This window comes from Aquila chrysaetos, chromosome Z, assembly GCF_900496995.4.
Source record: "Aquila chrysaetos chrysaetos chromosome Z, bAquChr1.4, whole genome shotgun sequence".
Lineage (NCBI taxonomy): Eukaryota > Metazoa > Chordata > Aves > Accipitriformes > Accipitridae > Aquila > Aquila chrysaetos.
In genome coordinates, this window is record NC_044030.1 from 48832906 (window position 1) to 48859624 (window position 26719).

Sequence of the window (26719 nt, forward strand, 5' to 3'; positions counted from 1 at the left end):
TGCAGCTGTAACCTAGCTCTGCTGTGATGCTGGGCTCCATTGCATATTTTTTTAAAATAGAATGTAACTGCAAGCAATTAATTTAGCCATTGTTTATTTTTTAACTAACCATTGTTAGACTACAAAGACACTGACTATGTCTTTGCAGTTTTTTCAGACAGGCACAAGTCTTTTTCAACACCGATCAAGGATAATCCTCTCCAGTACTGTTATCATCCCTTCTATTTTTAATAGTAATTGCTAGTGCTGACAGGATTCTTTAATTTGGAGAAGTTCCCACTTCCTACCAGGTTCTTCCCACTCTGCATGGCCTAGTTTCTGCTGGGCAGGAATTGAACATATAATAGGATATTTCTGTGGGACTGAGAGTTTACTGGAGGAGAAGTATGATGTTTTGAGATGTGAGGGTGGAGGGAGAGCCATTGTCCTATTAGAGCACCTAAGAATAAATGCGATAGTTAAAGTGTATAAGCTAACCGTTTTCTTATCACTGGATGCTACTTCATCAGAGAAAGAGGAAATGCGTATCCAGAGGTTACTCCTCATAGTTGGAGAAGGTATGGCCCTGTCAGACAGAAACAGGGGAAAGCTGGAACTTCCATTGCAGTAAATCACTGGGGCAAGATGGTATTCCTCTGAGAAACTACAGCATAAAATAACTAAGCTACTGACAAAAATAAATAATAACTTTAAAAAATGGTGTTATAATCAGAGAATAAGCTACCCAGGGTCTCTGAAATGCATACTTGGGGGACATCCTGAAAATTTTTATGGCAGTGAAACTTACTAGAGAACATAGGGAAATAGCTGACAATATCACTGAAGTTGTAAACCACAGCAAGAAGTGGAACATGGGAACTTGCCTGTCAGCTTCTCAGATAGAAAATTGGTGAGAGAGTCACATTCATTAGCTCCTTGGTATGGAGGAGGAAGGATACCAGCTATTACATATCTAAACAAAAGAAAATGCTGTCTTTTAATTGTCATTGCTAAACACATCCCACACCAACATAAAGTATAATTCAAAGCCTCACTGAAGTAAAACTTTCATTTTGTTTTATATGTATCTTAGGTCCACCATGATGTCAGCTCACCTTCTGTCTTAAATAATTTTAAGGTCTGTTTTTGCTGTTGATCTGTGCAAATGAAGTAGTTCCTCTTCTGAAAATAATTTTCCTTTTTCAGAACCTCTTTCCTTTTCTCAGCCTTTGTTATTTTCTCTTCATATTTATGCCTCATTATTCCTTCTTTCTAGACATAAACCGTGCTTTGGGAGAGTAGGTGGAAGACAATGCATTTGGAGGAGTGCTAAAAGCAGATAACTTCACAGTCTTCTGTTTGGAACCCAAAAGAAGGGCTTTTGTAAAGCTGCATTGTACATCTCCATAGTCTGCTAGTTTCCTCTGAGAGGTAGCAATATAATAGAAAAGGACTATAAGACACTATAATTTATGTAGTCTTTTTAAAAATAAGAAAAACATATCAGGTAAATATAATGCACTTCAGTTGCTGAAAAAGTCAAATTTTCTTACAAAACTTCTGAAAAGATACTCTAATAGAAATCTGTAAACCTAAGAAAAGGTACAATGCCTGGCTGTGCTGTTTCTCCAACTGCTTATATTATCATTTAGCTCTGGGGGCTTTTGGAAGAGCATTCCCAATTTCCAAAACTGGACTGAAAGGACAAGCAGATGCACAAATGCAAAGTGTTTTAGGGGATTCAAGGTTGAAGAGGTTTATAGCAGTGCCATCAGGGCACAATAAAACTAGGTGACTGAACCACAGTGGAAACTAACATTTACAAATTACTTGGTGAGTAATACTTAGTGAATTACTTGGATGAGACAGCTGTATAAAATTGTTGCACAATTACAGATGTAGTGTGATGTTACTGAGATTTTTAGAAAGCTGTCGAAGATAAAAGACTTGCTGGGAAGCTTAACTCATCAGCCAATATTTATCAGTCATCCTTTTATATTTGCACTGTAAGATTTCTGGTATAGACAGATGAAATATAGTTTATGCTGCAATTGAGCGCAGTCCATGCAGACTGATGAGATCTGGATTAGTTGCATCTAGGGCTGGCTGCCTTGAGCTCTGATGCTGAAACCAAAACCCAGAAAAAATCACTTACTTTTCACTTTCAGTGAGGACTGTGAAGTCAGCATCATTGCTTTGAGCTTTGGTGAAGGGTCTGTTGAACCAGCTTACTTTGTTTCTTCAGAAAAGTCCTCCAGCATGCTATATAGTGCTCTCCAGCTATATTTGTGAGCTCCCCAGTGAGCTATACTAGCATTTACAGGGAGGAACAGACACTCCTGGTCTGACACGGTATAGTTGACTCTGGACGGCAGCCAGAATGGGGCTAATAAGCCTTTATCAGCAGTGAGTAATGCTAGTCACCTAAGGTCCTGTAGCCGTGAAGTAAGGTGGAGGTGAAGAGTTAGACAGGCCAGTTGCCTCCCTTATGCTGCTGATGAGATCTGTGGGGAGCTGGCTTATCTTGTGCCTCTATTCCAACTCCAGGTGCAAGTGGCAGAGCAGAGAAAATTATTTTATGTCCCTGGTCTGGCCCTTAATGAGGTCAGCTAAGGTGAGTGGGGCTGTGGAAGGAGACAGTGGGGACAAAGGAAGGAGTGACAGGCACCTGATGACACAGGCTGGAGAGAGGCAGAGGGAGAACAAGAGGTCACACTGGGTCCAAGTACAAGCCCAGGTACAGGGGAGACAGAATTTGGGACAGAATTTCATCTACCACATGCTAACACCACAGCAGATGAATACGTGACACCCTCCTTTACAACCTTCTAAAAATTATTTCCAGGCCACCTATGCCAGGCATTGGCAGCTAAGGAAAAACCTCAGTCTCTTTTTATTGCCCTACCAAGAATTGTTCTCTTTCTGTTTTTGTCTGTGCAGTGGAAGCCAAATCATTGTTCTTTCTGAGGTGGCATGGCATGCTTGTAAGCGTTTTGCATATTTTGTAACTCGGTTTGGTTGTTGCATGCACTTTTTCTGTTTGTGTTTTTTTTATTGCATGCCTGAGAAGATCAAGCTTTTGGTGTTTAGAAAGTTAAGAAGATGATCTGTGACTTAACTTCAGTGGAAGTGCTGCTAGAAAGACTCAAACTGCCTGTCAAAACATTATCTTGCAAATCTGTATGAGGAAACACACCTCTTGTTCTCTGTGGACAAGGTAGAACTAGTAACATAAGGTCAAGGAATACACAATTTGACTTAAATTCGTTTCCTGTTGGAAGACAACAACATACTTCAAGTAATCAAAAACCTGTAGAAGTGGATTTATCCTTATCTACTGAAAAGAGATTATTAGTGCAACTAGTTTAGCAAGATTAACAAATGATTTAAAGACAGAATGACCAGATAGGCTACTTGATCTGTTCCTCTGTGACATTCAGTTCTGACTTCCAGATAAGCAGCCCTGGAAGTGCCCAGGAAACACAAAACAGAAGCCAGCACTGTTCAGGTGTTGTACCAGCATTTTCACTGAACCAAGAAGCAGCAATACTGAAATCATTGCCATACTTGCTTTGGGAGAGATTTTCCTGAGTGTCAGAGATTTGGTAATAAATCACACAGCGATAGCACACATTCCTTTGCCTATTTCCTACAGTGATTTTATCTTCAGAGGGAGAGTGTCCACTTTTATTTTATCTTTCAAGAATTTTTTTAAAATGAAGGTTTTTTTCTGGGTAACAACTGAGTCGCATTAAGAAACTGCACGTACTTTTCTGTATAATTTCATTTGTGAAATATCATTTGTCTATAATGTGTTTTTCTGAACTGCCTTTTTCTAACTAGTTTCTGCAATTAGTAGGGAAATCATAGTGCCACGAAATCTTTTCTAATGAGATATAAGTATCTGCCTTTACCTTTAGTTCAAAATAAACATATAATAAATTATATGGAATATAAACGGATATAAAATTGCTAACATCAACAACTGTAAAGTGTGCCATACTGGCGCACAATTTGGTGTATTTTAGTTTTTATCTGTCATAGCACTTCAGCAGGAAACACATTCATGTATATACAGAGGTACATACTTATCTGGAAGTACACTTTTTCTCTTTTCAAAGGAGAATGAATTTGCCTATCATTACTTTCTAAAAGCAGTTTTCCAAGAGCAGCTGCTTAGTTAGCTGCCCACTTTTCAGATTTTTGTAAATAAAAATCAAGTAATATCAAATAGCAAAACAATTTTTCTGTTGTGCAATTCTAAGTACTCTGTTAATGTTACTGAAAAAGAAGAGGTAATTTAACTAATTGTAAAAAATAGTACTTTGTTTCAAGCACTCACTTTATGTATTTTTTTGCTATTGTTTGCATACTAAAATTGCAGGTACTTTAGGAAAGGGATCGCTAAATATTACATCTACTTAACTAATATTTTATAGCTTTTACTCACATAAAGAACACTGTACAAACATCAGGAAGCCCCAAATGACCAGAAATGCACAGCCACATTATAGAAGAATCAATACTGAAGCTTGCCTGTCTTGTGGTCTGATTGCTAAAGAATGAACTGGTGTGACATGTTCAGTTTGCCCTCATCAGAAGCAAACTCATAACCTGTGAGACTTACATAAATTTCTGACCCAAACAGTAGCTATATTACTTCCCAGTCAGGGAGCAAAAATTAGTGTCGTGCTTCCACAAGGCAATTTCCTAACCGTTCTGTACAGAGGAGAGCCTGATCTGTGTAGTGTCCATCGCAAAGGAGAAATTCCAGAACTGCTATTTAGCTCCAGGATATTTGGTCTCATACCAGTGTTTAAATATCATTATGCCCCTCTTTACTGAAGACAGATGTCATGTGATGCAGGATAGCATGAGAATGAGGACATCAAACTCCACCTTGCCTGATTCCTGCATCCCTGCTCTAACGTGTCTTCCTATCACATGAGCAAATGTTGTGACTAAAATTACAAGTATGCAGAGGACCTTAGTTCTCGCTGACCATTTTTTGACCTTAATTCATGCTCCTTTTTCAGCCATATTTAAACTGAAAAACAACAACCAAAAAACAACAACCAAAAAATGCCCCCCCCTCCCCCACAACAACCAACCAACCAACCAACAAAAAAAAAACCAGAAGAAGCAAACACAGTGAGGATGGAGACTTCAATAAAGTGTGTTCTGCACCACTTCATTAGATGCAGGTCATCCTTGGCACTGCTTGTAGCTACTTCTAATGTCATGAAATCTCTGCTGTGACTTACATCTGCTGCTCAAGCACCGTGAAGAGGATTTTTCTTCTAACCAAACAAGAAACAGCAGAGGAGACTAAAAGTACAGCAGAGGAGACTAAAAGTACAGCAAACTCTTATCAGTGCCATTTTGGAGAGAAGTCCAGGAAGTGTTTGCACATCTGCATGACTTTTAAATATAGTTTTGATGAAAATTAACCTAAATAAATTAAGTGATTATTTTGAACTCAGTCATTGAATACAGGGGACACTGTCAGCGCAAGACCCCAAGTCTCAAAGAAAGCCAGTAGGGCTTTTTGGAAAATATGCCAGTTCTAAGGGGTGGAGCATACAGGCAACATCTGTGCTTGCTCTTTTGCTGTGGAGGTTATAAATTCTGCAAAAAGTTAAACACTGGCTGTTTTAAACTAAACTCATTTGCAGCAAACAGCAGAAATGCATGGCAGTCAGAGGGAGGAAGTGTGCAGGAGGGAGGAGCCTCAGCCTCAAGAGGTACAAGTGTGAATATTTTATGATATTGATAGCACTTTTGTCTTACCCTTTCTATTGCATTAGAGTCCACTAATCCATGAGTAGCATGCCATTTAAGCATATAATTGCCCTGTCTTTATCTATTTTTATGTGAATTCCTAACAGGACAAAGGAAGTTATTTTCAGTTTTGAAAACAATTCACAACTGTATTAAAATCAAGTAGTATAAGCACAGAAGCCTAAGGAGAGGCAGATATAAATATACATAAGAGACTAAGCATTAATTATATAGTGGGGTTTTCCTCTTCTGTGTCTTTCGGATAAGGCAGTTTATTAATAAACAGTAAACTACTGCGTGGGAAATAGTGTTTTGGTTTTTATGAATATCAACTCCTGGTTACAAGATCACATTTGGGACCCAGGAATCCCATTTAGTAAAAAGTAAAGACAAGTTAAGCAAAGAAGAAAACTTTCCGAAGTTACAAAGAAGTTTAATAACTTCTCCTTTCTTCAACTTTCATGTACTCTTCCACATCCAGGTTTAATGTTGAATCAGAAGGAGACTTTTTTTTCCTTGCAAGTCTCCTCGTCTGGCTGCAAGTAGGCTGTTGAGGAAAGTTTGTTAAGTGCAAGCTTTCAGACACAGGGTTTGAATGCACTTTATATGATCCCAGCTGCTGAAACACTGAAATCCATATATCCTTGATTAACTAAGTCCCCCATCTACATGAATTAAAATGTGGATAGAGGAATTAATTAGAAAGTGTTACATCCCTTACATCTTCGTAAGGAGTCGGTCTACTTACAGAAAACACAACTCTGGAAAAAATCCCTGAAATCTTGTAGCCCACTGAATTTGTGTCTCAAGATTTCCTCAGAGTTCTCATCTGATGATGAAGTTTCCCAAGACACCAAAGACAAGCTTGAGGCTCTGTGTGTCACATCCTATGACTTACAGTATCTTTGCCCCCAGCTTCTTAATCCTGTCCCCATCCCTTGCATCATCTTTTATGACTACCTGAACAGCAGACAAAAAAAAAAAAAAAGGAAGAGGGAGCAGGATTAACTTTTCTGACAAGACTAAGTTAGATTGGTTCAGCTTTCTTGAGGATCTTGACACTCAATTTAAGGTGTCTACTCTAAGTTTTTATTTCATTATGAGGTGTATTTGCTATCTTCATATGGTTTTCCTTTTTAAAACATTGTCTCCTGCAGTTTCCTACCACTCCAGATTGGTGAACTACCACATAGGAGGATAAAAGTATTGTGAAAGTGAAAGTATTCTTCTATTTTATGTCTGTTGTTTGAAAATGTTCACCCAAACACACCATAACATTGGCCCATTTTTTGCTTAACAAGTTGCATGATACTGACCAGTGAAAGAGAACAAAAATCTGAAAGGTTCCTGTCTTTGAAGCCCAATCACATTAGGCATGCAGTCTTCTTTCACTATATCATGCTACTGCTTCTTCTCCAGTATTCAAAAGTTTCAAGTATTGACAACACTGTGTGAATCAGCTTTGATCTTGTTTGGGCCTTCAGACATGCTGATAGCCTGAGACCATGTTATACATTGTGTAAACTATTACCACTGAAACATTCTGAGGACTAATTCAGTAGATATTCTCAAAGAATGAATCTACAAGGGTGGCCAAAACCACTTTGTAAGCTTGGTTTGTTACTTTGCCAAGCCCTAGAAAAAGTGTTAGATTGCCTCTACATTTGAAAGACTCACAGGATTTATCCCATAATCTAATATGAAGAATAAACCTAAGGCTGAGTCCTGCATGCATCTCTTTTTGCCACTTAACAGGTAGAATTTGTACATATGAGTGCGACTGTGAAGGAAATGGAGGTTATGACCTGTGTTGCCTCCAGGCAGGCACTAAGCAGCAGACGTCTCCCAGTGCGGTTATGTTATATGGGGAAGGACAGGAACAATTCACATCTCTGTATACGTGTTTGGATTAAAAAAAAAAAAAAAAAATTGAAGTCATCGCCATTTTTCTTCTAGGCAGTTGTGAACAGGGGTGCTACTAGGAAATTGATTCAAATAAGAAAGTTCAAATTAAAAGTAAAGTATGCAATGACAACATTGAGCAGGTTTCCCCCATTTCTCCTTTCTGTAGCAACCCTGTGATTACAGTCACCCTGCATCAAGTTGTTCATCTGATTCATGTGTTGGTTTGGGGAGAGAGGCAAGGAGAAAAATACAGGGCAGTCAAATAAAATATTTGTTGTGAATGGAAAAGTTCTCACCTAGATGCTTGTTTTGCTTGTTGTATCTATGTTAAATCCTCGCATTCATAAGTCGAGGGATGATAGGTTAACTAAGAGAAAGTGGCTGAACAGGATAAAAAAAACAAAAAACAAAAAACGCTGTTTTGGCTGTTCATAAGAAAAAAAGAGAAATCTTTAATAATAAAGTGGCTACTTGCAATGGTGCTGTTAATGAGATGATATGCAACAAAGTACACAGGCACATGATCAGGTCTCGTAGCTCACTGGAATTAGGCATCCATCCGAATGCTTTGCAGATCAAGGATAGATTTAAGCATATTCCTAAACTTAAACGTGTACTTAAAGGTTTTGTTGATTTTTTTCCTCCAAACCAACATTAATTGGCTGCTAACTGGCTGAAATTTTCTGTTTAAATAAGCCTGTTATTACATTATGATTACTTTTTAGTTGGTTATGTGGATTGTTTTACGTCAAGCCCTAGATCTATACAGGAATTGACCAGGGTGTCTGTAACAAGACTCTGAAATGGATCTTCAGCTGAATCAATACAAAAATCTTATCTATTTTATACAGCACCAAGGTTATAAAAACAAAACGAACCTTCTTCTTGCTTTTCTTAGAAATGTTTTTTCCTTGAAAGATCTTTCTTTCATACAAATAGCAGAGCAACCACATAAACCCATATTTTTCTGTTTTAAAACAATCCATACCTATGCACAGAGATGCTCATCAATTAAAATTTCTAGGTATTGCTCCAGAAGTAATAAAAAAATATTTTTTCAAAAATTTTTGTCACCCTTTCCTAAATGTAAAGGACAAAGGGGAAGAAAACTCAAAATATCACCTCATTTTCATGTCGATTCCCTTTTGACATTGTAGCTTTGCATACTTAATTGAGTTTTATTCATAGTAATTAATGTTTCTGTGCATACTTAGAGCAGAGTTATTCAGGACACACTTATATTTAAAGCAGCATAGCTGCAGACACTGAAATGCTCTCTCAAAGTATTTGAAGGCAGTTAAATGCCAGAAAGAAGTTTGTTTCTCCTAGGGCATACTTCTTACTGAGGCTTCTGTGGAGTTCCTGACACAGAGTTTCTTTAGTCTCACAGAAGCCAGCATTAGGATCTGAACTCCTTTGTTTGATTCATTTCAGAGATATGCCAGAGGACTGTATGATCATTCCATTTGACCAATAATCACTGCAACTGGTAATCTGCAATCACAAGCCCAGAATTTCTAATTAAGGCACAGTAGGTTTTCAGTAAGACATACATATATTAGCTAAAAGATGGGATTTGTAAGAGTCACATCTATAAGAGCATTGTCTTAATGATTAACTATTAAAAATCTTACACCTTGTAGTTGCATGTTTATCTTGCTCTGTACTTACCTTGTTAGGCCATTCTCTACTAGATTAAAGAAATGTTCCCCCTTCAAAAATATCATCTGTGTTGAGTTACTTGCATGCTGTAATCAAGTCATGTCTTCACCCTCTCTTAGATAAAATAAATTCTTTGAGCTTGTTAAGAATCATTGTATATATTGTTTCCAGCACTTGGTTCAGAAAACAAGCAGCAAGGACTCATTGTTCATTTTCCAAGAGCATCCTTTTTGAAACATCAATACTAGGCACATGCACATATCATTCCAGGAATAGTATCATTGCTGTTGTTAAAAAAACTGTGTCAACCTACTTTTATTGCTATCCCACTGCTTAACTATCAAAGAATAATACATGGCTTCACAAAGCATCTTCTTGAAGTTGTAGGTGACTGTCTACCTTACATCGTAAATCCTTTTCACCATTACTGTGTTTCTGGACACTTTCTCATTTTATGCCTCGCACTCTCAGTCCTACGTGCATAATTTTACGTCTGATTTTATATAAAATTATATGACAAACACACAGCTTAAATAAGTTCACCTTCACAAGTGATCCAGATCGCTTCATCTCTAGTGCCATCATTACTTCCCACTCCACTAATTTGTGTCATCAGATTTGAGAGTGTGCTATAGGAGAATGTAATTTCAACTTTCCTGAACTACAAGGAAGCACTGTAGCCTCTTAAGATTTGAGACTTAATAATTGCACATGCTCAGTAATGTTTCCTTAAACAAAAAGAGTATAACTATATCTGTTAAGCCATCATAATGGCTTCAAAGTACAAACTGACATGTCAAATCCTCTGTTAGCTTCCTTATGAGTGGCTGTGTTATTAAGTGCTTACAAATTCATACTATGTCTCTAAAGGCTCCAAAGATCTCATTACAGTTTTTAAGTAAATAAAAATGTTTTTGTAACTGCCTTATGCATTTCCATGATAGAACAGAACAATTGAAAAAAACCAATTAGTTTACTGGAGGTACATTTTATTTCCCTAAGAATTCCTCCTTTTACTTGGAAGATGCTTTTTAGCTTTGCTATGTATTTTTGGCACACATTCATGTTAAAATAGGATTTCCAGTTCAACAGCATAGCCAGTAGGAGAAACAAAACAAACAGGGAAAAGAAGATCCATTTACAGTGGAGATTTGAAAATGGAGAAAGCCAAGAGTCAGAAGACCAACGAACAGGAATCACAGAAGAGATGGATAGAGACCGTAGGAATGACAATGAAGAATACAGGTGACAGAGAGGAGGAGCCACAAAGAGTATTTTTTAGCTGTAGTACCAGGAAAAGCAGTGGACACAGAGGAATTGTCAACAATCATAAAATTAAGAACTCTTACCTTTAGTTTATTTCTGATTGTGTATAATTTTCCCTTCTGACAATGCTCTGATCACAGCTTTCTTTAGTACTTTCTCTGGGTGTCTCATCTGCTGATTTCCTGGGTGTTTTAAGATACTTGCAAATGCTGAGGCAGTTATCATTAATGGGTATCATTTCAAAGTTGAGACTGCCCTACACACAGACTCTATATAAGCTTGACAGTCATGAATGTGATTTTCTTCCTAGTCCCAGTTAGACAAATTACATTTTTGAGTCTTTGATGTGTTTATACTGAGGTTGTATATTCTGTCTGTCTACAGAAATACCTTCCTCTAGTATAAGTTCAAAATTATGTTCTCAAAACAGTTTGACATATTCAGTTACTTTATTTGCAACTGGGGGAAATTGCTTCATACTACTGCTGCAGGCAACACAATCTAGGTGACTTTAGTGATAAGGTCGGGGTTTAGCAGCAGGTCCATTTAGCAGCAGATGCCTAAGTCCTGTAAAGTCTTGTTACTAGGAAGCTCTGTAGACATTGGTCCATGTCCAGTTTTCCATAAAAAACAGTGTTTGGAAATATATTGGACTTCTCTAGAACCTTTCTACAATATCCATATTTTTTTGAGATAGCTTGAATCCTGACATTCTGCTGAGATTTCCTTTAAGACCCTTTGCAATTTTCACAACATTTTTACATTTGTTGCCTATTTTGCACAGTCTTTAATGCACAGCTGTGTCATATGTCTCTGGACTAAGCTTCTTCAGCATTGCAGAAGGACTTTTAACATATAATCAGGTGAGTCAAATTTCCTGAGACAGTAACAAGAGTAACTCTGTGGTACTTTTTTGCCTTATTCAAAACTTTTGTTTTGTTTTGTTCGTAAATAGCCTTTCCTTTTCCTTCCCAGGTCTCCCTAGATTTCTCTAGGCTAGTTCTCTCATTTTTGCCAGATGATCTCATCTGCACAGTATAACTAGCCACTCCCTCTAGTGGTTTGGCCTTATCTTCCCAGGTTTCTCTTATAATACACAGTGGGCCTTGCATTCATCAACCATAGCATGTTCAAATGGCGAAAAGCCCATTGGTGCCTAGGGCACTTACTTCCCTATCGGCAAACTAAAATAGCAGCCATTCATCTTAGTCTGATCCTGTGCTGTTAATGAATTTTCACAGCATGCATTTCAGTGTTAGATTAAACGTTTCTGTAAGGCTGTCTAAGGAGGGTATGGAGTGATTTTTATATTTCTGTCTCAAGAGAATAGTTTCATGAGCTTAAAGTTTGTCCTCTGGCAAGTTATAATCTCCTCTGACATACCAACCAAGCAAATAATGGGACCAAGGGTACAATAACCTGATGGCTTTTTATGGTTCTTAGGGAAAAGGCTTCTAGGTTTCAAGTAGCATAGATGTTTATTGCTGAAGTAAAGGCACTGTGAAACAGTTCCAGCCTCAGGAACTCCACATGCCTACAAGAAAACAGGGAGAAACTCCTTCTCCATTACTAATAATGGAATATGGGGTTGTCATCATATTCTGACCTACCTGTGCCCTGCTTTTCCAACCTGCTTTTGTCCCTTGAGGAAGACTAGGGACACGTATCTTTCCTTCAGCCTCCTTAATGAGTCCTGTTGTCTCACATAACTCCCTCTCCTTGTCCCTTTCTCCCTCCTTCTCCCCCCAGGACATCCCACCATTAACACCAGATGTCACCAGGCTATTGCCTCATTGATCAGAGGGACCAGACCACAACATAAAATAGAGAAAAAAGGACTGCAGTATTGCAACAGTCCTTAAAATTTGGGTATGAGCATTCAGAGCCAACATCTCTTAATCTGTTTCCTCGCAAGTCCTCTCATTCCTACAAAGTCATAACATTCTTAGAAAAACAAGATTCCTGGTTCATCCTAAATGAGCTCCCTACTCACCCTCCACCCCCAGCATTCCCATAACAGCATATCCTTCTTAAACATCACTTTTCTCTTTTCCTTGTAAAATGAAAAGAGAGGGGAAGGGGGTTTGTGTAAGCCCTGGGCTCCTCCCACTCTCATCAGTCTCTGGGAAGGTTAATGATTAATTGAAGCCATCTGCTCAGGACCTTCTCTCCATGTGGTTCAATTCCATCACATATGTTCACACAAAGTCTAAATAAAACCACCTTCCGTTCCCATGCTCCTTAATGACTTGAGATAGAAGTGATGGTCTTTGACATGAAGACAGTTTAAAAAGTAAATTGTGAAGAGCCTGTCTTTAGTAGTGTAGAAAGAATCCTTAGAAACTTATGAAAACTGTTTTAAAACAAGATTTACTATCTCTCTGTTTAATTGGTATCTTACAAAAGATAAAGACAAAAACATCAAGTCTAACTTGAGAGAGAGAGAGGGAGAAACTTGGTCTTACTAGGTAACTGTGACTCCACGAACTGATGCATTAAAAAAAAAAAAAGGCATCTTGGGACTCTGTAAAACTGCCCTATTTTTCTTTCTTTTTTGGGACTTAGAGGAGGTCAAATAAAAATATGAGGCAAAGGCCACAAAAAATGGTAGAATGGAAAGAATTGTCTCTCTGAGGAATTATTCATCCTTCGTGAATACTGGATCCCCAGGGTTTATGGTGTGCAGCTGAGGCCAGGGAGCAGCTGTTCTTTTCACATATTCTCTCTAATTAATAAAAGAATTGCCATACTTTTTTTTCCTAGACAGGACTTCAGGCAGGTAAAAGTGCATTAACTTTTGATCTACTTTCTTGCTAAGTAGGCTATTTATATAGTAGTGGTAGTATCAGTCATAGCAGTAACAGCAGCAGTAGTAACGGTCATCATACAGTCCTTTTGCGAGAATGCAGCCACATATAGAGGTATATTTCCATATATGCTTCTTTCCTTCCTGCATGTCTTAGCAGTAGCCACAGGCTGTGGAAATTATTTCTTTTTTCCCCTCTCTGTCCTTTACTGTCTCCCCAAGATGTTCTGCATCAGGTTCTTAGCTTTCTTCCAACACTTCCCAGGGGGAAATCTGCCCATACATTGACATATACCTCTGAACATGTGAGCATTGATTCAAGGATATACAAGATATACCAGGTCTGTAATATGCCATTCATATGGATGATTTTTGCATCCAGGGTAAAATGGACACATTCTAGCTGCCTTTATTCACTATTTCTTCTTCTTCTTCTTCTCCATCTTCTTTTCTTTCTGTACATATATGTATTTTTGCGCTTTGAGATGGTGTAGTGGACTTTTTGCATTTTTTGTGAATGCTGCTTTTCATATTTGCCCCTTAGTGGAGGTGACAGAATATGCACAATGACCATAAGCCATTTTTAGCTACATTTCTCTCTTTGCCTTGAAGAAGTCTTTTGTGTTGCCACCACATGGGAAAGAAACAGGACTAGAGACAGACATCCTAACAGAGCCACAGGTCATGTCCCATGTAGAAAGAAGAGGTGATATTAAGGGCAGATTATTTCTGTGCCTCTGCAGGTTCCAGAACTTGCAGTTAGGAGAGAAACTTTGCTGTCTGTAGACCTAAAGGCAGGGGGAGTTTCCCGCTCCTAAAGAGGCTGCACTGTCATCAGCCTGTGGAGCATGGACGTGCAGGGCTTCCCTAAATTAATTCATGTTTAAGCCAGCACACAGGTTACAGAAAAACAACCAGTGTTGACTTGAAAAAAGTGCCAGTGATGGAAAAGTGATGGAATTGTCTTGAATACGAATTTAACACATTATGAATTATTCTATTTTTGGAAAGAATAGCAATGTAATCTTAGCCAAAGAATAAGATTTATGAGCTCCTTATTTTTCACTGCAAAACCCCATACATATAGTCTTGTAAATTATTTGTGTCTCACTATAGCCATCAGATACTCCTGTGAATACAAGAAGCCCTTTTATATTGATTTCCTGCTCTCCTTCATTGTTTAAACAGGCATAAAATAATGTATGTCTGTGATTGTTCTTATTGGCCTCTAAGTGTATTTTTGTTTGTTAACTTAAAGAATCAATAAAGCTTAAGAATCAAATAACTAAACCCTCTGAAGTTGCACAAACAATAAATTGGTGTTAAATATTTAATATGGTACGCTCTTGAAATATTTCTCTTGATACAGACACAGATTAAAAAAAGCAGCAATTCAGTAAAGCATGACTCTAGAAGTCAGATAATATTAATGCAAAAAAATCTTGTATTTGTGATGAATCAGACTTTATATTATCTGCCTGCTCCTGCAAGAGCTTAAAAATATTGTGTGGAACAATAATCAGGAATTATTTAAAGATGAAATTCAGAAGAAAAGAATTTCTTATGCAGTTAGCAATTGCTGTGTATCATGCACTAAATATCAGGTTATGTCTGAGAAAAATTAAAAAAAAAATCTTCAAGTACACCCTCCTTTCCTTCTAAAAATCATTCTTTCACCTTCTGTTTATTGTGATGAAAGAATAAAAAAAATTGAGAAATACTTTATAAAAGAAACATTATTTTAATAGTCTTCTTAAAAAATGTAGCTTTCAAGTGCTTACTCTAGAGAAGCCAGAAAATAATTTCAGTAGATCACATTAGCTTTATAGGTTATGATGCTCTTCAAAGCCTGATGTCATGATTTCTCTTACATTACATGAGCCATTTTAATAAGGAGCCTGCCTTTCCAACTCTCCTGATTACCTCCTTGCTTTACTTCTTTCATTCCACTTTAAAATTGGATCACATCAAGAGCATAAAGAAAAGAGATTATTTCTCTTTTTTGCAGGAAAAGAGAGAACAATTGGCAAGTTTTAACTTAGAACACTGCACGAAACTGTACCCCAGAAAGCTGAATGTAGCATCAGGTTGCCTTTTCTACTAAGGTTAAAAGTTGATAAACTTTGCTGCCTATCCATTTGCCTGGACCAGCTAAGAATGCCAAATGCCCCACAGTACATTCCCTTCACAGAACAGGTAGATGGTCTCTTTTTTCCAATAGCTCCACAAAATACCTGGATCCATTCCTTGCCCCTGTTTGTCCCCCTTCTCCCTGCTGGTGTTGATCAAGGTCAAGGTGTAGGCCCTTGACTGTCCTTCTTCCTCTATGTGCAATGTTCTACGACTTCTCCTGTCCACAGGTTAGTAGCTGACAAAACCCCTTGATGTACAGAACGTGACTAGTCAGCTTGTTTCTGTCTGCGCCACAGACCATTTAGTTACTACTCTAATGAAACCAGAAAGACTGTAACACTCATCTTGTTCTTGTTCTTGTTCTTCTTGTTCTTCTTCTTTTTCTTCTTCTTCTTTTTCTTCTTCTTCTTTTTCTTCTTCTTCTTCTTCTTCTTCTTCTTTTTCTTCTTCTTCTCAATACTAAAAGAGTCTATGTTCTCTAATCTCTGACTAGGGACTAGTATTTCAGAGCTTTCCTGGGTTCAGGAGCATATGTAATGTTCCACTAAATGAGATCCAAGACCTGCCAATTCACAATTGGTCTTTAAAATTGTGTCATTCTGATTATCATGTTTCTCTATATCCCCTTAGATATTGACAAGATCTTGTCAAAGAACATCTTGTGACTCAAAACCTACAGGAAACCAATGCAAGGTACCTCATGAATACTTACAGAGGGCACAATATGCCATTTCTGAGAGACTGAATGTCACAGGATTAGAAACTTCTGTTTCTACTCTGTTTTTATAGACTAACAGGCATTGCAAAAGGCAGAACAAAATTTTATAGTCATTGTTCTTTTAATTTGATTTTAATCTCTGGAATTCCAAAAGATTTTGACCATTGATATGATTCTTGATTTCTCAGTTGAACTGTTCAATTTTGTTATTGATCCCTACACCAAACCTCTGACGACAAAAATTACTGCAGCAGACAAGAAACATTAAGATAATGATAATGATCATAAGCTAGTTTTTAGAGAGAATTTCACAAAATAGCTAGAGAATCCAGGCTCATGTCTGATACTGAAAGCATCACGCAAACATCAAAAAAGAAAACCTTTCTAACGTTATGTCTGCTTGTTAATTGCACAAAGGCAGACTTCCAAATTGTCTGTCCAAAGATGTCTAAGTGATTCTTTTGTCTTTTTATGCTCGTAAGCATTGAATTTCAAGTATGCGAAAAGTTCAGTATCTGAAATTTTTCTTACTATAGCCCTCTTCCTTCCTACGTGTACTTCAAGAGTCTCTCAACCTTGCAGATGGTTTCTATTAAATAGTAATGGTGGTATCATTAACATTTTCCAATTAAACAGTCCAAAGAAAAACATCATCTTTGAATGCCTTTTAAAAATCTCAGTAAAAATTATTCTATGTAACTGGGTGAGAGGGTTTTTGTTGCTTTTGATGGTATCCTCCAGGCAATAGATTAAAACAACATATGTTGAAATAGTGCTGGCTTACTGCAGTTGTCTAGTCATGGTACCAATGCAGGAAATTTCTGAATTACTTTATCTGCTTGGAGAGGGGGGAAATTATGTAGACTAACCTATTTTATACTATTCCCTTTAAAATTCAAAACCCAACAGTTCAAAGATTAACAGATCTAATAAAAACTTGCAAGCACACAGTTTTTGTACGTTATCATGACAAAGTTTGGTTTTATTGTAAAAAGATAACAGGAAAAATAAATTGAAAATCAGCTACAAAATTCAGTACTTGCCCAGTGATATAAAATTCAATCACTCTTGATCCCATAATTTTTATTATAATGACAGATGGTTTATTATTTTTTATTTGGGTAGCACTGTAAATTAAAACAGTGCTTCCGAATTAATTAAAAAACTCCCCTCTGCTAAGAAGCTGACAATGTAATTTGGATAGGTGGTAAAGAAGCAACCCATGGTTAAAGGAAAATTATAGAAAGGAACCCAGTAGCAGAAAATTCCTTACAAGAAATGTTTTTGAAGGAAAGAGGAATTTAAAGGGTGTCATGGTTTAACCCTGGCTAGCAAATAACCACCACACAGCCACTCACTCGCTCCGTGCCAGTGGGATGGGGGAGAGAATCAAGAGTGAAAGTGAGAAAACTCGTGGGTTTAGATAAAGGCAGTTTAATAGGTAAAGCAAAAGCTGCATACAAAAGCCCAGCAAAACACGGAATTCGTTCACCACTTCCCACTGGCGGTCAGGTGTTCAGCCATCTCCAGGAAAGCAGGGCTCCATCACGTGTGACGGTTAGTTGGGAAGACAAACACTATCACTCCGAACGTCCCCCCCTTCCTTATTCTTCTTCCCACTTTATATGCTGAGCATGACGTCATATGGTCTGGAATATCCCTTTGGTCAGTTGGGGTCAGCTGTCCCAGCTGTGTCCCCTCCCAACTTCTTGTGCACCCCCAGCCTCCTCGCTGGTGGGGTGGGGTGAGAAGCAGAAAAGACCTTGACTCTGTGTAAGCACTGCTCAGCAATAACAAAATCATCCCTGTACTATCAACACTGTTTTCAGCACAAATCCAAAACATATCCCCATACTAGCTACTATGAAGAAAATTAACTCTATCCCAGCCAAAACCAGCACAAAGGAACAGGAAAGAGTGCAAGTGAAACCAAGTGATTAATCTGGAGAAAATCAGACACTAATCTGGGGGAAGGTATAGTTTGTGGTTAATATACAGGAATCTGAGATCAAATGTTGAACCAAACAAAACTGGAATTTAAGTGGTAAAAGATAGTATTGGAAGAGAAGAACAAGGCTAGGTAGCAGGGAGAGAAGAGCATAGATAAAGAATTGAGAGGAGGAAGATGAGTATAGAGGTAAAATGAAAACAAAGATGCTATTTTTAATAGAATTTGAGAATAAGTTATATATTGTAACCATAAGAACAGAACCCTTCATCTGCTGTTGAACTACTCCCACTTGGATGCTTCTTTGCTGCCTTTGCATTTTGTATCCATATGTTACATATGCTGTGATCCAAAGTTATAAGTGGGCACACAGTTATGCCTGCTTTACTCCTGGAATTTATTTTATGCAGAAAGATTTTGTTTAGACTAGCTTTCTGCCCAGTCTTGGAGCAGAGCAAGATAATATGAGTATCAATTTGACCTGGCACGTCTCTTGAGAGAATCGTCAGAGCATGCAGTAAAGCAAGAGATGTCTCTTGTCTTGTGTTTGTCTACATGCATGTAGCAAAGCAGCTGATGAATTAGCCCCCTTCAGCCACCACCACAAAAGTGGAAGTTCAGGTAAGGTAAGTGAGGGCAACTGACTGTGCCAACATCATTAAGGGAAAAAAAAGTGATCTTCTGGCAGAGAGCCAAAGAGCTTGCAAGGGAATGGGTATTAAAAACCCATATGCTTGCTCAGCCTGAGTAGTTTGACTGGCATGGAAGCAAAAAAACAAGCTCATGCCCTAAGAAGAGAGGACAAGACAGTGAGCAAAGCAGCCAAAGGGTCATTGGGCATTTCAGAGAAGGGGATAAAGGGACAGTGTAATAGCCCAGTAAATTTGACTGGAGGTCAGAGCCAGGAATCCTGATTGCCCATTGCAGCTCTCTCTTGGGTTTACTCTGTGGCTGGAGGCTGGTGCTTCCACCTTTTTGTCTCCTTGTCTTCACATCAGCAAAATGTGAATGATGATATTAATAGCTTTTGCAGGTATTTTCTGATGCTTAATTCAGTAACACTTCTGAAAAATGCAAAAGCACCTGGAAACATTACATACTTCTAGTCCCCTTGTTTGTACATTAGGAAGCCTCATGTGTACAGCCATTCCGTTGAGTGTACAGATGGCTAGTTTAGATTGTAATTAATTTCATAAAGCCAGCAGCGTGAGCATTTCCAAGCAATACACAGAACAAAAGCATTAAGCCTGCCCTATACATTCCTTGGAGCTGGTCCCTGAAGTCCTTCAAGCTCCTTTGTGTGCAGATGGATAGACACAGAGAGAGAGAGACAGATATTTGCAGACACAGGGGAAAGACTGTGAGAGAGACTTTATACTATACATATATATATAGTGCCTAATAATAGAATCTTGCTTTAGTAATGGCACATGACCACTCTTAAATCCTCTGGTTTGTGGATGACAGTACAGGGCAGTAAACTGGAGAAAAAGGAGGAAAATTACAGTTTAATAGTAATCTGATGTCACTTTGCACCCAGTATGGCTAACAGTTCTTCAGTGTGCTTACATTCAGGAGGAGAGGGATGGACTAAGTCAAGGCAAAGTGCATCCTTCTGAATATATTTATACTCCTTACAAATTGTAGAGTGCCAAAACACAAGGCTGAAGTGGGGACACGGGGCAGTGTGGTGGGGAATGAGGTGGAGCATACTCGTATGGCCATTGTAGCTATGGTACAAGTTTCTTTTTTAATTCCCTTTTTCTTCCTCCCACCCTTTGCTTTTCCCCTTCCCTGCACCCGCTCTTTTAAAATTTTTTCCCCCGTTGCTCTGTCTGAGCCTGGAGGAGCTGGAAGAAAGCAGTGCAGTTAAGGGGCTCATTGAACTCACTTCACAGGGGACGGCTCTGCATGTGGGTTAGAGAGTCACTAATGGGGCATACGAATACCCAAGGGTTGTGTCTCATTGCCATGGCAAGCCAGATCTCTTCACATGAGCTGGGTGCATTCATGTCAAGGAAGAGGCTTTCAGTTTTAATGTACCCTAAACTTTCTCCACCACACTGGAGTTGGTTGCTCTGAAAGCTGTATCCCAGGCTGCTCTCGATCTAAGTATCTACAATTCATCAGACAGCCAAAGCTGCAAGTTTTTCAGGATGTTGTTTTGGATACAGGTTCTTAACTGCTGCTCATCTCCTGCTGATATTGCACAAAACCTGCCAAAAGCCTTCTTTTGTAGATAGAAATGAATCTGGATTAGTTTCCAGACATTCTGTCAAGAAATTGTACAGCACATAAGCTCCAAAAAGCAAGGTTTTTTTCCATGACCATTTCTGTACAGGCATTTGTCTACTTTTATCCACATATGGTTTGTTTTTCTGAAAAAATTCAAATAATTCAAATGTACATTTCAAATGAGCATGCTTAACAGCCAGGAATAGTTGCTTTGTTTTACACATGGCTTCTAGTGGTTCAGTATGACTGGATGCTTCCCTCTTCTATTGCTTAGCATGAAGAGTAATCAGAAAGAGAAATAAGCAGAACTAGCAATTTTCATTTAATTTGGCATTTCTTTTTAAATTATTTTCTGTCTAAATGAAGATGTTGATCTTATATAGTTGCTGTTCCAATCAATATGCTCATGTGCTGATTTAAATGGTAATGTTAATGGAAGTAGGATAATATCTCAGCTGCACACTGCTCACTAATCTGCAACATCCAACATCTTTATCTCCTCTTCTCTCCCCAGCACTGCAGTGATAACACCCACCACTGCCAATCAGATATGAATATAGTAGGTGCTTGGAAGAGAGGTTACACTGGAAAGAATGTTGTGGTCACCATCCTGGATGACGGCATCGAAAGAAACCATCCAGACTTGATGCAGAATTATGTGAGTGTCCACAGGAGTCCAGATTTGCTGCTTTATTATTACCCCAAATAAATTTGCTGCTCCTGGAAAGATGGAGGGAGGGAGGAGGGAAGGAGGAAGAATCATATGAAGGTTTCCTCAAATGTTAACACCAATGTCAGGAAGGAAGACAGCTTTTGGTAATCTGTATTGTTTTAGTTAAGACTATGTTCTGTCTGAACATATTTATTATCTGGATGCCTCTTGTAGCTGAGTCCTGAATTTCTGAAGGATTGGAACCAATCATCAGATGCTTTTTCTCTTTTCTGTAATTATTTTGCTTAATATCCTCACACAGAACTTAGAAATGGAATACACTGCTTATCAGTTAATGCGTGCAGCTGAAGCCCATTTTTGGCCAATATATTTAGCTAGCAAGACAGTAGCTTTTCTCAAAGACTGTAATTTTAGGCATATCTTTCCATGTATTTATTTTTAAAGCTATTTATCTTACTACTAGAAATAATATTAAAGGAGAAAGACATGACTTGTTATGATTGACTCAGTTAAAAACAGGTGTAGAATATTTTGGGGTCCTTCTAGTACATCTCTCTTAATAGAGCTGTGTCCTTTGTTTTCTGTGTCCTATGTCTCATGTTGCCTCAGGAGGTTTCTGTTTGCTTGTGGTTCATCACATTTAAATGATTGGTTTAATATACCTTGGAGGGTTGTATAACATGAGGAGAAGCTCCTTCTCTAGTGGGTGACTTCTTGTGTTAGTGTCAGAGCTTGAAGCTGTTCAGAGCATCCGGGCCACGCTTTGCTGGAGTGATTAGTCCTGTGCTTTGGGAGTAGGCATTACCTGAAAGCACATGACCTTGAGGACCTTATGATTTCTCTGAAATAAAGTATGCAAGGTGTACATTCACATAAGGTAAGAAAACAAACAAATACATTTGGATTGAGCTGGACTGGTGAATATAACCAGCCCAAGGCACGCATATACCTTTAGTCCCATTACAGACATAGATCTTGTAAAAGAGCCCTGAACACAGGCTTTTTCCCAGTGAGCTTATCATCTTGACAGCGCATTGAAGAGATGAAGGTGACAAAAACATCTTTAACAACCCATCAAAAGCTACAATTGTGTCCACGGTTTAAAGCCGTTTATTTTAAATTAGCCATACTTATATCTGTATCCTTCCCCATGCTGCGTGTGGAACTGTTGTGGTTTAAGCCCAGCCGGTAACAAAGCACCACAAGGCCACTCGCTCACTCCTACCCCCTCCGGCCCTGGTGCGATGAGGAGGAGAAAATGTAAAGAAAAGCTCGTGGGTCGAGACAAGGACAGGGAGGGCTCACACACCACTTATGGTCACAGGCAAAAAACAGACTCAACTTGGGGAAATAACAAAATCAATTTAATTTACTACCAATCAAATCAAAACAAGGATAATGGGAAGTAAAACCAAACCTTGAAACACTTTCTCCCCACCCCTCCCTCCTTTCCAGCTCCACTCCACTCCCGGTTCTCTCTACCTCCTCCCCCAGCAGTGCAGGGGGACAGGGAATGGGGGTTGGGGTCAGTTCATCACATGTTGTCTCTGCTGCTCCTTCCTCCTCAGGGGGAGGACTCCTCACTCCTCCCCTGCTCCAGAGTGGGGTCCCTCCCACAGGAGACAGTTCTCCACAGACTTCTCCAGCGTGAGTCCTTCCCACAGGCTGCAGTCCTTCAGGCACAGACTGCTCCAGCTCAGGCTTTCCCATGGAGTCACGGCCATCTTCGGGGGCCTCCCCCGGCTCTGGCGTGGGCTCCTCCCCGGGCTGCAGGTGGGCATCTGCTCCCCCGCTCCCCTCCACGGGCTGGGGGGGGGACAGCCTGCCGTCTCACCACGGGCTGCAGGGGCATCCCCTCCTCCGGCGCTCCTCCTCCCCTCCTTCTGCACTGACCTCGGTGTCTGCAGAGGGGTTCCTCTCACATTCCGATCCCCTACCCACTGCAGGTTCCCTGTCTTAAATCTGTTCTCCCAGAGGTGTTACCACCGTTGCTGATGGGCTCGGCCTTGGCCAGAGGCGGGTCTGACTTGGAGCCAGGGAAGCTTCTAGCAGCTTCTCACAGGAGCCATCCCTGCAGCCCCTCACCCCCTACCAAAACCACGCCATACAGACCCAAAACAGGAACTCAGCTTTGAAATACATGAGGAGGACTGCACAAGCACAAGTGACAGGCAGTTGCCTTATTTGTTAATGTATGCTTAATCCTAATGCATGCCACATCTTTCATTTTAATCTCTTAAGTTATTTAAACAAACCAAATATAATTCTACCTCCTCAATGAATGACCCGGATTGTATCATATGTCACCTCATCCCAGTACTGTCCTTCCACTGAATTTAAAGCAGCTATTCATTCCCTTACCACCTCCTCTCTCCCTTTCCTCACGCCAACAAGGAGTTCCCCCAAAGCAATACACATTGCTTGTTTGATGACAAATGCCTTCTATATGTCAGATTATTGCTGGTGTGGCTACAAACAGGAATATTTGAGGTGGATGTGGTAACTGGTTTTGAACAAAGAAGAGATTAAAAAGAGCTGCTTGCCATGTCAACACACCACATGCTACCACATCGATTAATGGGAGCCATACAAACCAGCAGCTATTTACTCTATAAAACTATTTTCAGCTGTAAGAATCCTGGTAAATGTAAAATATGGAACAAAAATAGGGAGATATCTTGCAAATATTTGAAACAGTTACACTCCCAGGGAAAAAGGGAATGCAGTTTATGTTGCATTTCAAGCTGTATTTTTATAACAATATTCTTAAAATTATATTATTCTTATTCCTTGAAGCTATGGCTGAAATTTCAGTCATCATTGTGCAGATAATTTCTTGAATCTTGAAACATTTAGCAAAATCCCAATTTTGAGAATGAACTTTCTTAACTTCTAGAAGTTTCTTAGAAGAAATGTAGTCTTCTGGTTAAATGAAACACCACTTTCTATTTCCTCTCTGACACTGGAACTGTGCCTTTTCAGAGCATTTGTTATCCTTCTCCTTTTTCCAAAAAGAAAATAAAATATGTAAATCCCATAATTATTAAATACATAATTCTTTCCTAAAACATGCAATCATCATAAAACCACAGGAATGCTAGTTAACCTGATTACTCTCTTGTAGGAACCTGCTGTAGAAGTATAGGCCACATGAGTCAATAGCTAATTAATGAGAAGCTGGTTTTCTTTCTCCTGTTCGCTACAGGATTCACAGGCCAGTTTTGATGTCAATGGAAATGATTTTGACCCTATGCCTCGATATGATGCCAGCAACGAGAACAAGTAAGGCACTATGACTTTTATGACATTTTTAATCTAGTTCATCAAGCAGAAAGTACCAGTTCTTCTGTGAAAGTCTAGGAAACTTGGTTCCTCATAAAGCAGTGTGATTTGCATTTAAATCTTTGTGAAATACATATTTATGTCTCTCCCATGCACACTGCATGGCACTTACTCTTTGAATGCATTTGGAGCCATCCGAAAACACATAAAAATTAGTTTGAGAGTTCTGGGCATGTGAAATGAATCATTTTCAATCCTTTTGGGATGCAGAATATAAGGGGTGACTCTTACTTTTCTCAGATATCATCTCATTGAGTTATTGGGGGGTTATTATGTGTGACAGCTGTCTTGGCTTCTGACTCTCTTGGACTTTATAAACTTTGTGTATTGAAGAAATAGACAAGTTAATGGGGATTTTTTTTTTTTTTTCTGTAATAATGTCTTTTAAAGTGATGGAGACTTAACGTGTGGAGGTTTGATGGAAACCTTATAGACCCAAAGTGGCAATTCTGCCGGATTATAATATCTGTGTCACATGACTGGTTGGATATATCTCCATGAATTACCTATTTCTCCTTCAGAGCTCTGCTTCCTGGTATTTGTCATTCCAACTCTGCTCTTTGGATATGCTGTGTTGAAGGCTGGGGGAGACACTGGGAGGGACACCTCACCTCACGAAGCAGGCCACCTTTGTGCCCCCATGGGTATTTGAGGGCAGTTAGTTGTTCGTAACATTTTTTTAACCAGGTACTTGGCAGAAAGAAATATCTTTCTGTGGAATTGCATGAATTAGAGGCAGGAGAATCCTACTAGTTGTCAACATGCTGACTGCATTTTGTTTTCTAGAGGTTTTTTTATTTATTGTGGAAAACATTTAGTATTTGCCTGAAGAAGAAGGACTACAAGAGGTGAAACTTTGCCCTTTACACAACTGAAATGCTTTTGGCTTTGTGTTGTCTCTTCCCTACAATCCCACAAACTTTCTCCAGAAGAGTGTAGCAGGTGCGAGCTGGGAGTCAGCAAAAAAACTTAACATTGGTTTGACTGGAGAAACCAACTGGAGCAACCCTGGATCACACTTTGATGGGAGAATCCTCTCCTGGTCAACACCTTCTTCATAACAGCAGGGAACCACCTATGGACAGGCTGAAGAACAGGGCCTCATTACGCATAGCTGCCTGTTATGTATAGATCCACTCATCTTACAGTGACTATCAAGGAGCTGTCATAGCTACTTTCAGCCATAGGGTGAAATAACTGTGAAAACTGAGGTGAATTCCACCAAGTACTTGCTTGGTCAGTCAGCCTGATCCTGCCTGGTAGGGCAAGATCAGAAATATGTAAGGATTTAGCTCTTAGAAGCTATATAAATAAATGTACATACACACACAGCCACATCTTAGTTGTGATGACTAGAAATACTGTTTAACATAGAAACGTATTAAGTTGGTTTTAATTTGAATAATAATAATAATAGTTTATTTATTTAGGACCGCAATATTGCCATATATTCTCATTCAATTGTTCTTATTTGATACAGTTTACATGCTGCCAAATATTTTTGTCTAGAAACAAGTACATGCAAGAGCTGTTTCTTTCCCTTTTTCCCCTTAGGCATATCTCTCTCATCCTATTTTCATACAGAAGCTCAGTTTACTGAATCTTACCTGCTTCTTCTTCACTAGAATTCTCCTAAAGCAAGAGTACCATGAGAGAATAAAAAGAGAAATTTAGTAAAACCCTTTGTTTTGAAATGTGTAAACATTCCACATGTGCAGACTACTTTAAGTTTAAGCAAAAAGAAAACACTGATGTGGAACAAAAGGTAGATAGACCCAGTTGCTGCATTGCCTCAGTTAACTTAGTGACAAGGTGAGGATTTCAAAGCTAGATGCTTGTATGGAAAATGCTAATACTACACTGAACTTGTTAGAAGATATCCTCAAGATACACATTCATTGCAACAGAAGAATGAGTAAAAGTCTATCAATTCTTACTCTTTCCAAAGCCTTCTATTTGTCTTACAATGGAGGAATTTCATGTGCCGTTGTTATCTCAGTTTTAGAAGTGTCCTGTCACTGGTGTAGAAAGGTCAGAATCAGCAAATATGCTATAAATTTTTGGCGGCTAATAAAAGAAATCTTTGGTTTGGCTTATGAGAGGTCTCAGGACTACAAGCAAGGTTTATAAACATGCTAGTTACCTGAAAACAGAGTAGGAACATAGGAACATAAATTGTTTACAGCCCAGACTGTGTAGGCATTGCCACTCAGCATGCTGCAACAACTAATTTGCATGACAGACCACTTTGTCAGCAGCTCTAGCTTTGAA

General features: G+C 38.9%; 1 protein-coding gene across 2 annotated transcripts in view; it reads left to right on the plus strand.

Annotated features, from left to right (window-relative positions):
• PCSK5 (proprotein convertase subtilisin/kexin type 5) overlaps positions 1–26719 on the plus strand; it is a 261404-nt gene that overhangs the window by 60177 nt on the left and 174508 nt on the right. For both annotated transcript variants that reach the window (XM_030004192.2, XM_030004193.2), the window contains exons 4-5: positions 20948–21091; positions 24312–24388. In XM_030004192.2, coding sequence (XP_029860052.1) covers positions 20948–21091; positions 24312–24388 — 221 coding nt within the window. The remainder of the gene's footprint in view (positions 1–20947; positions 21092–24311; positions 24389–26719) is intronic.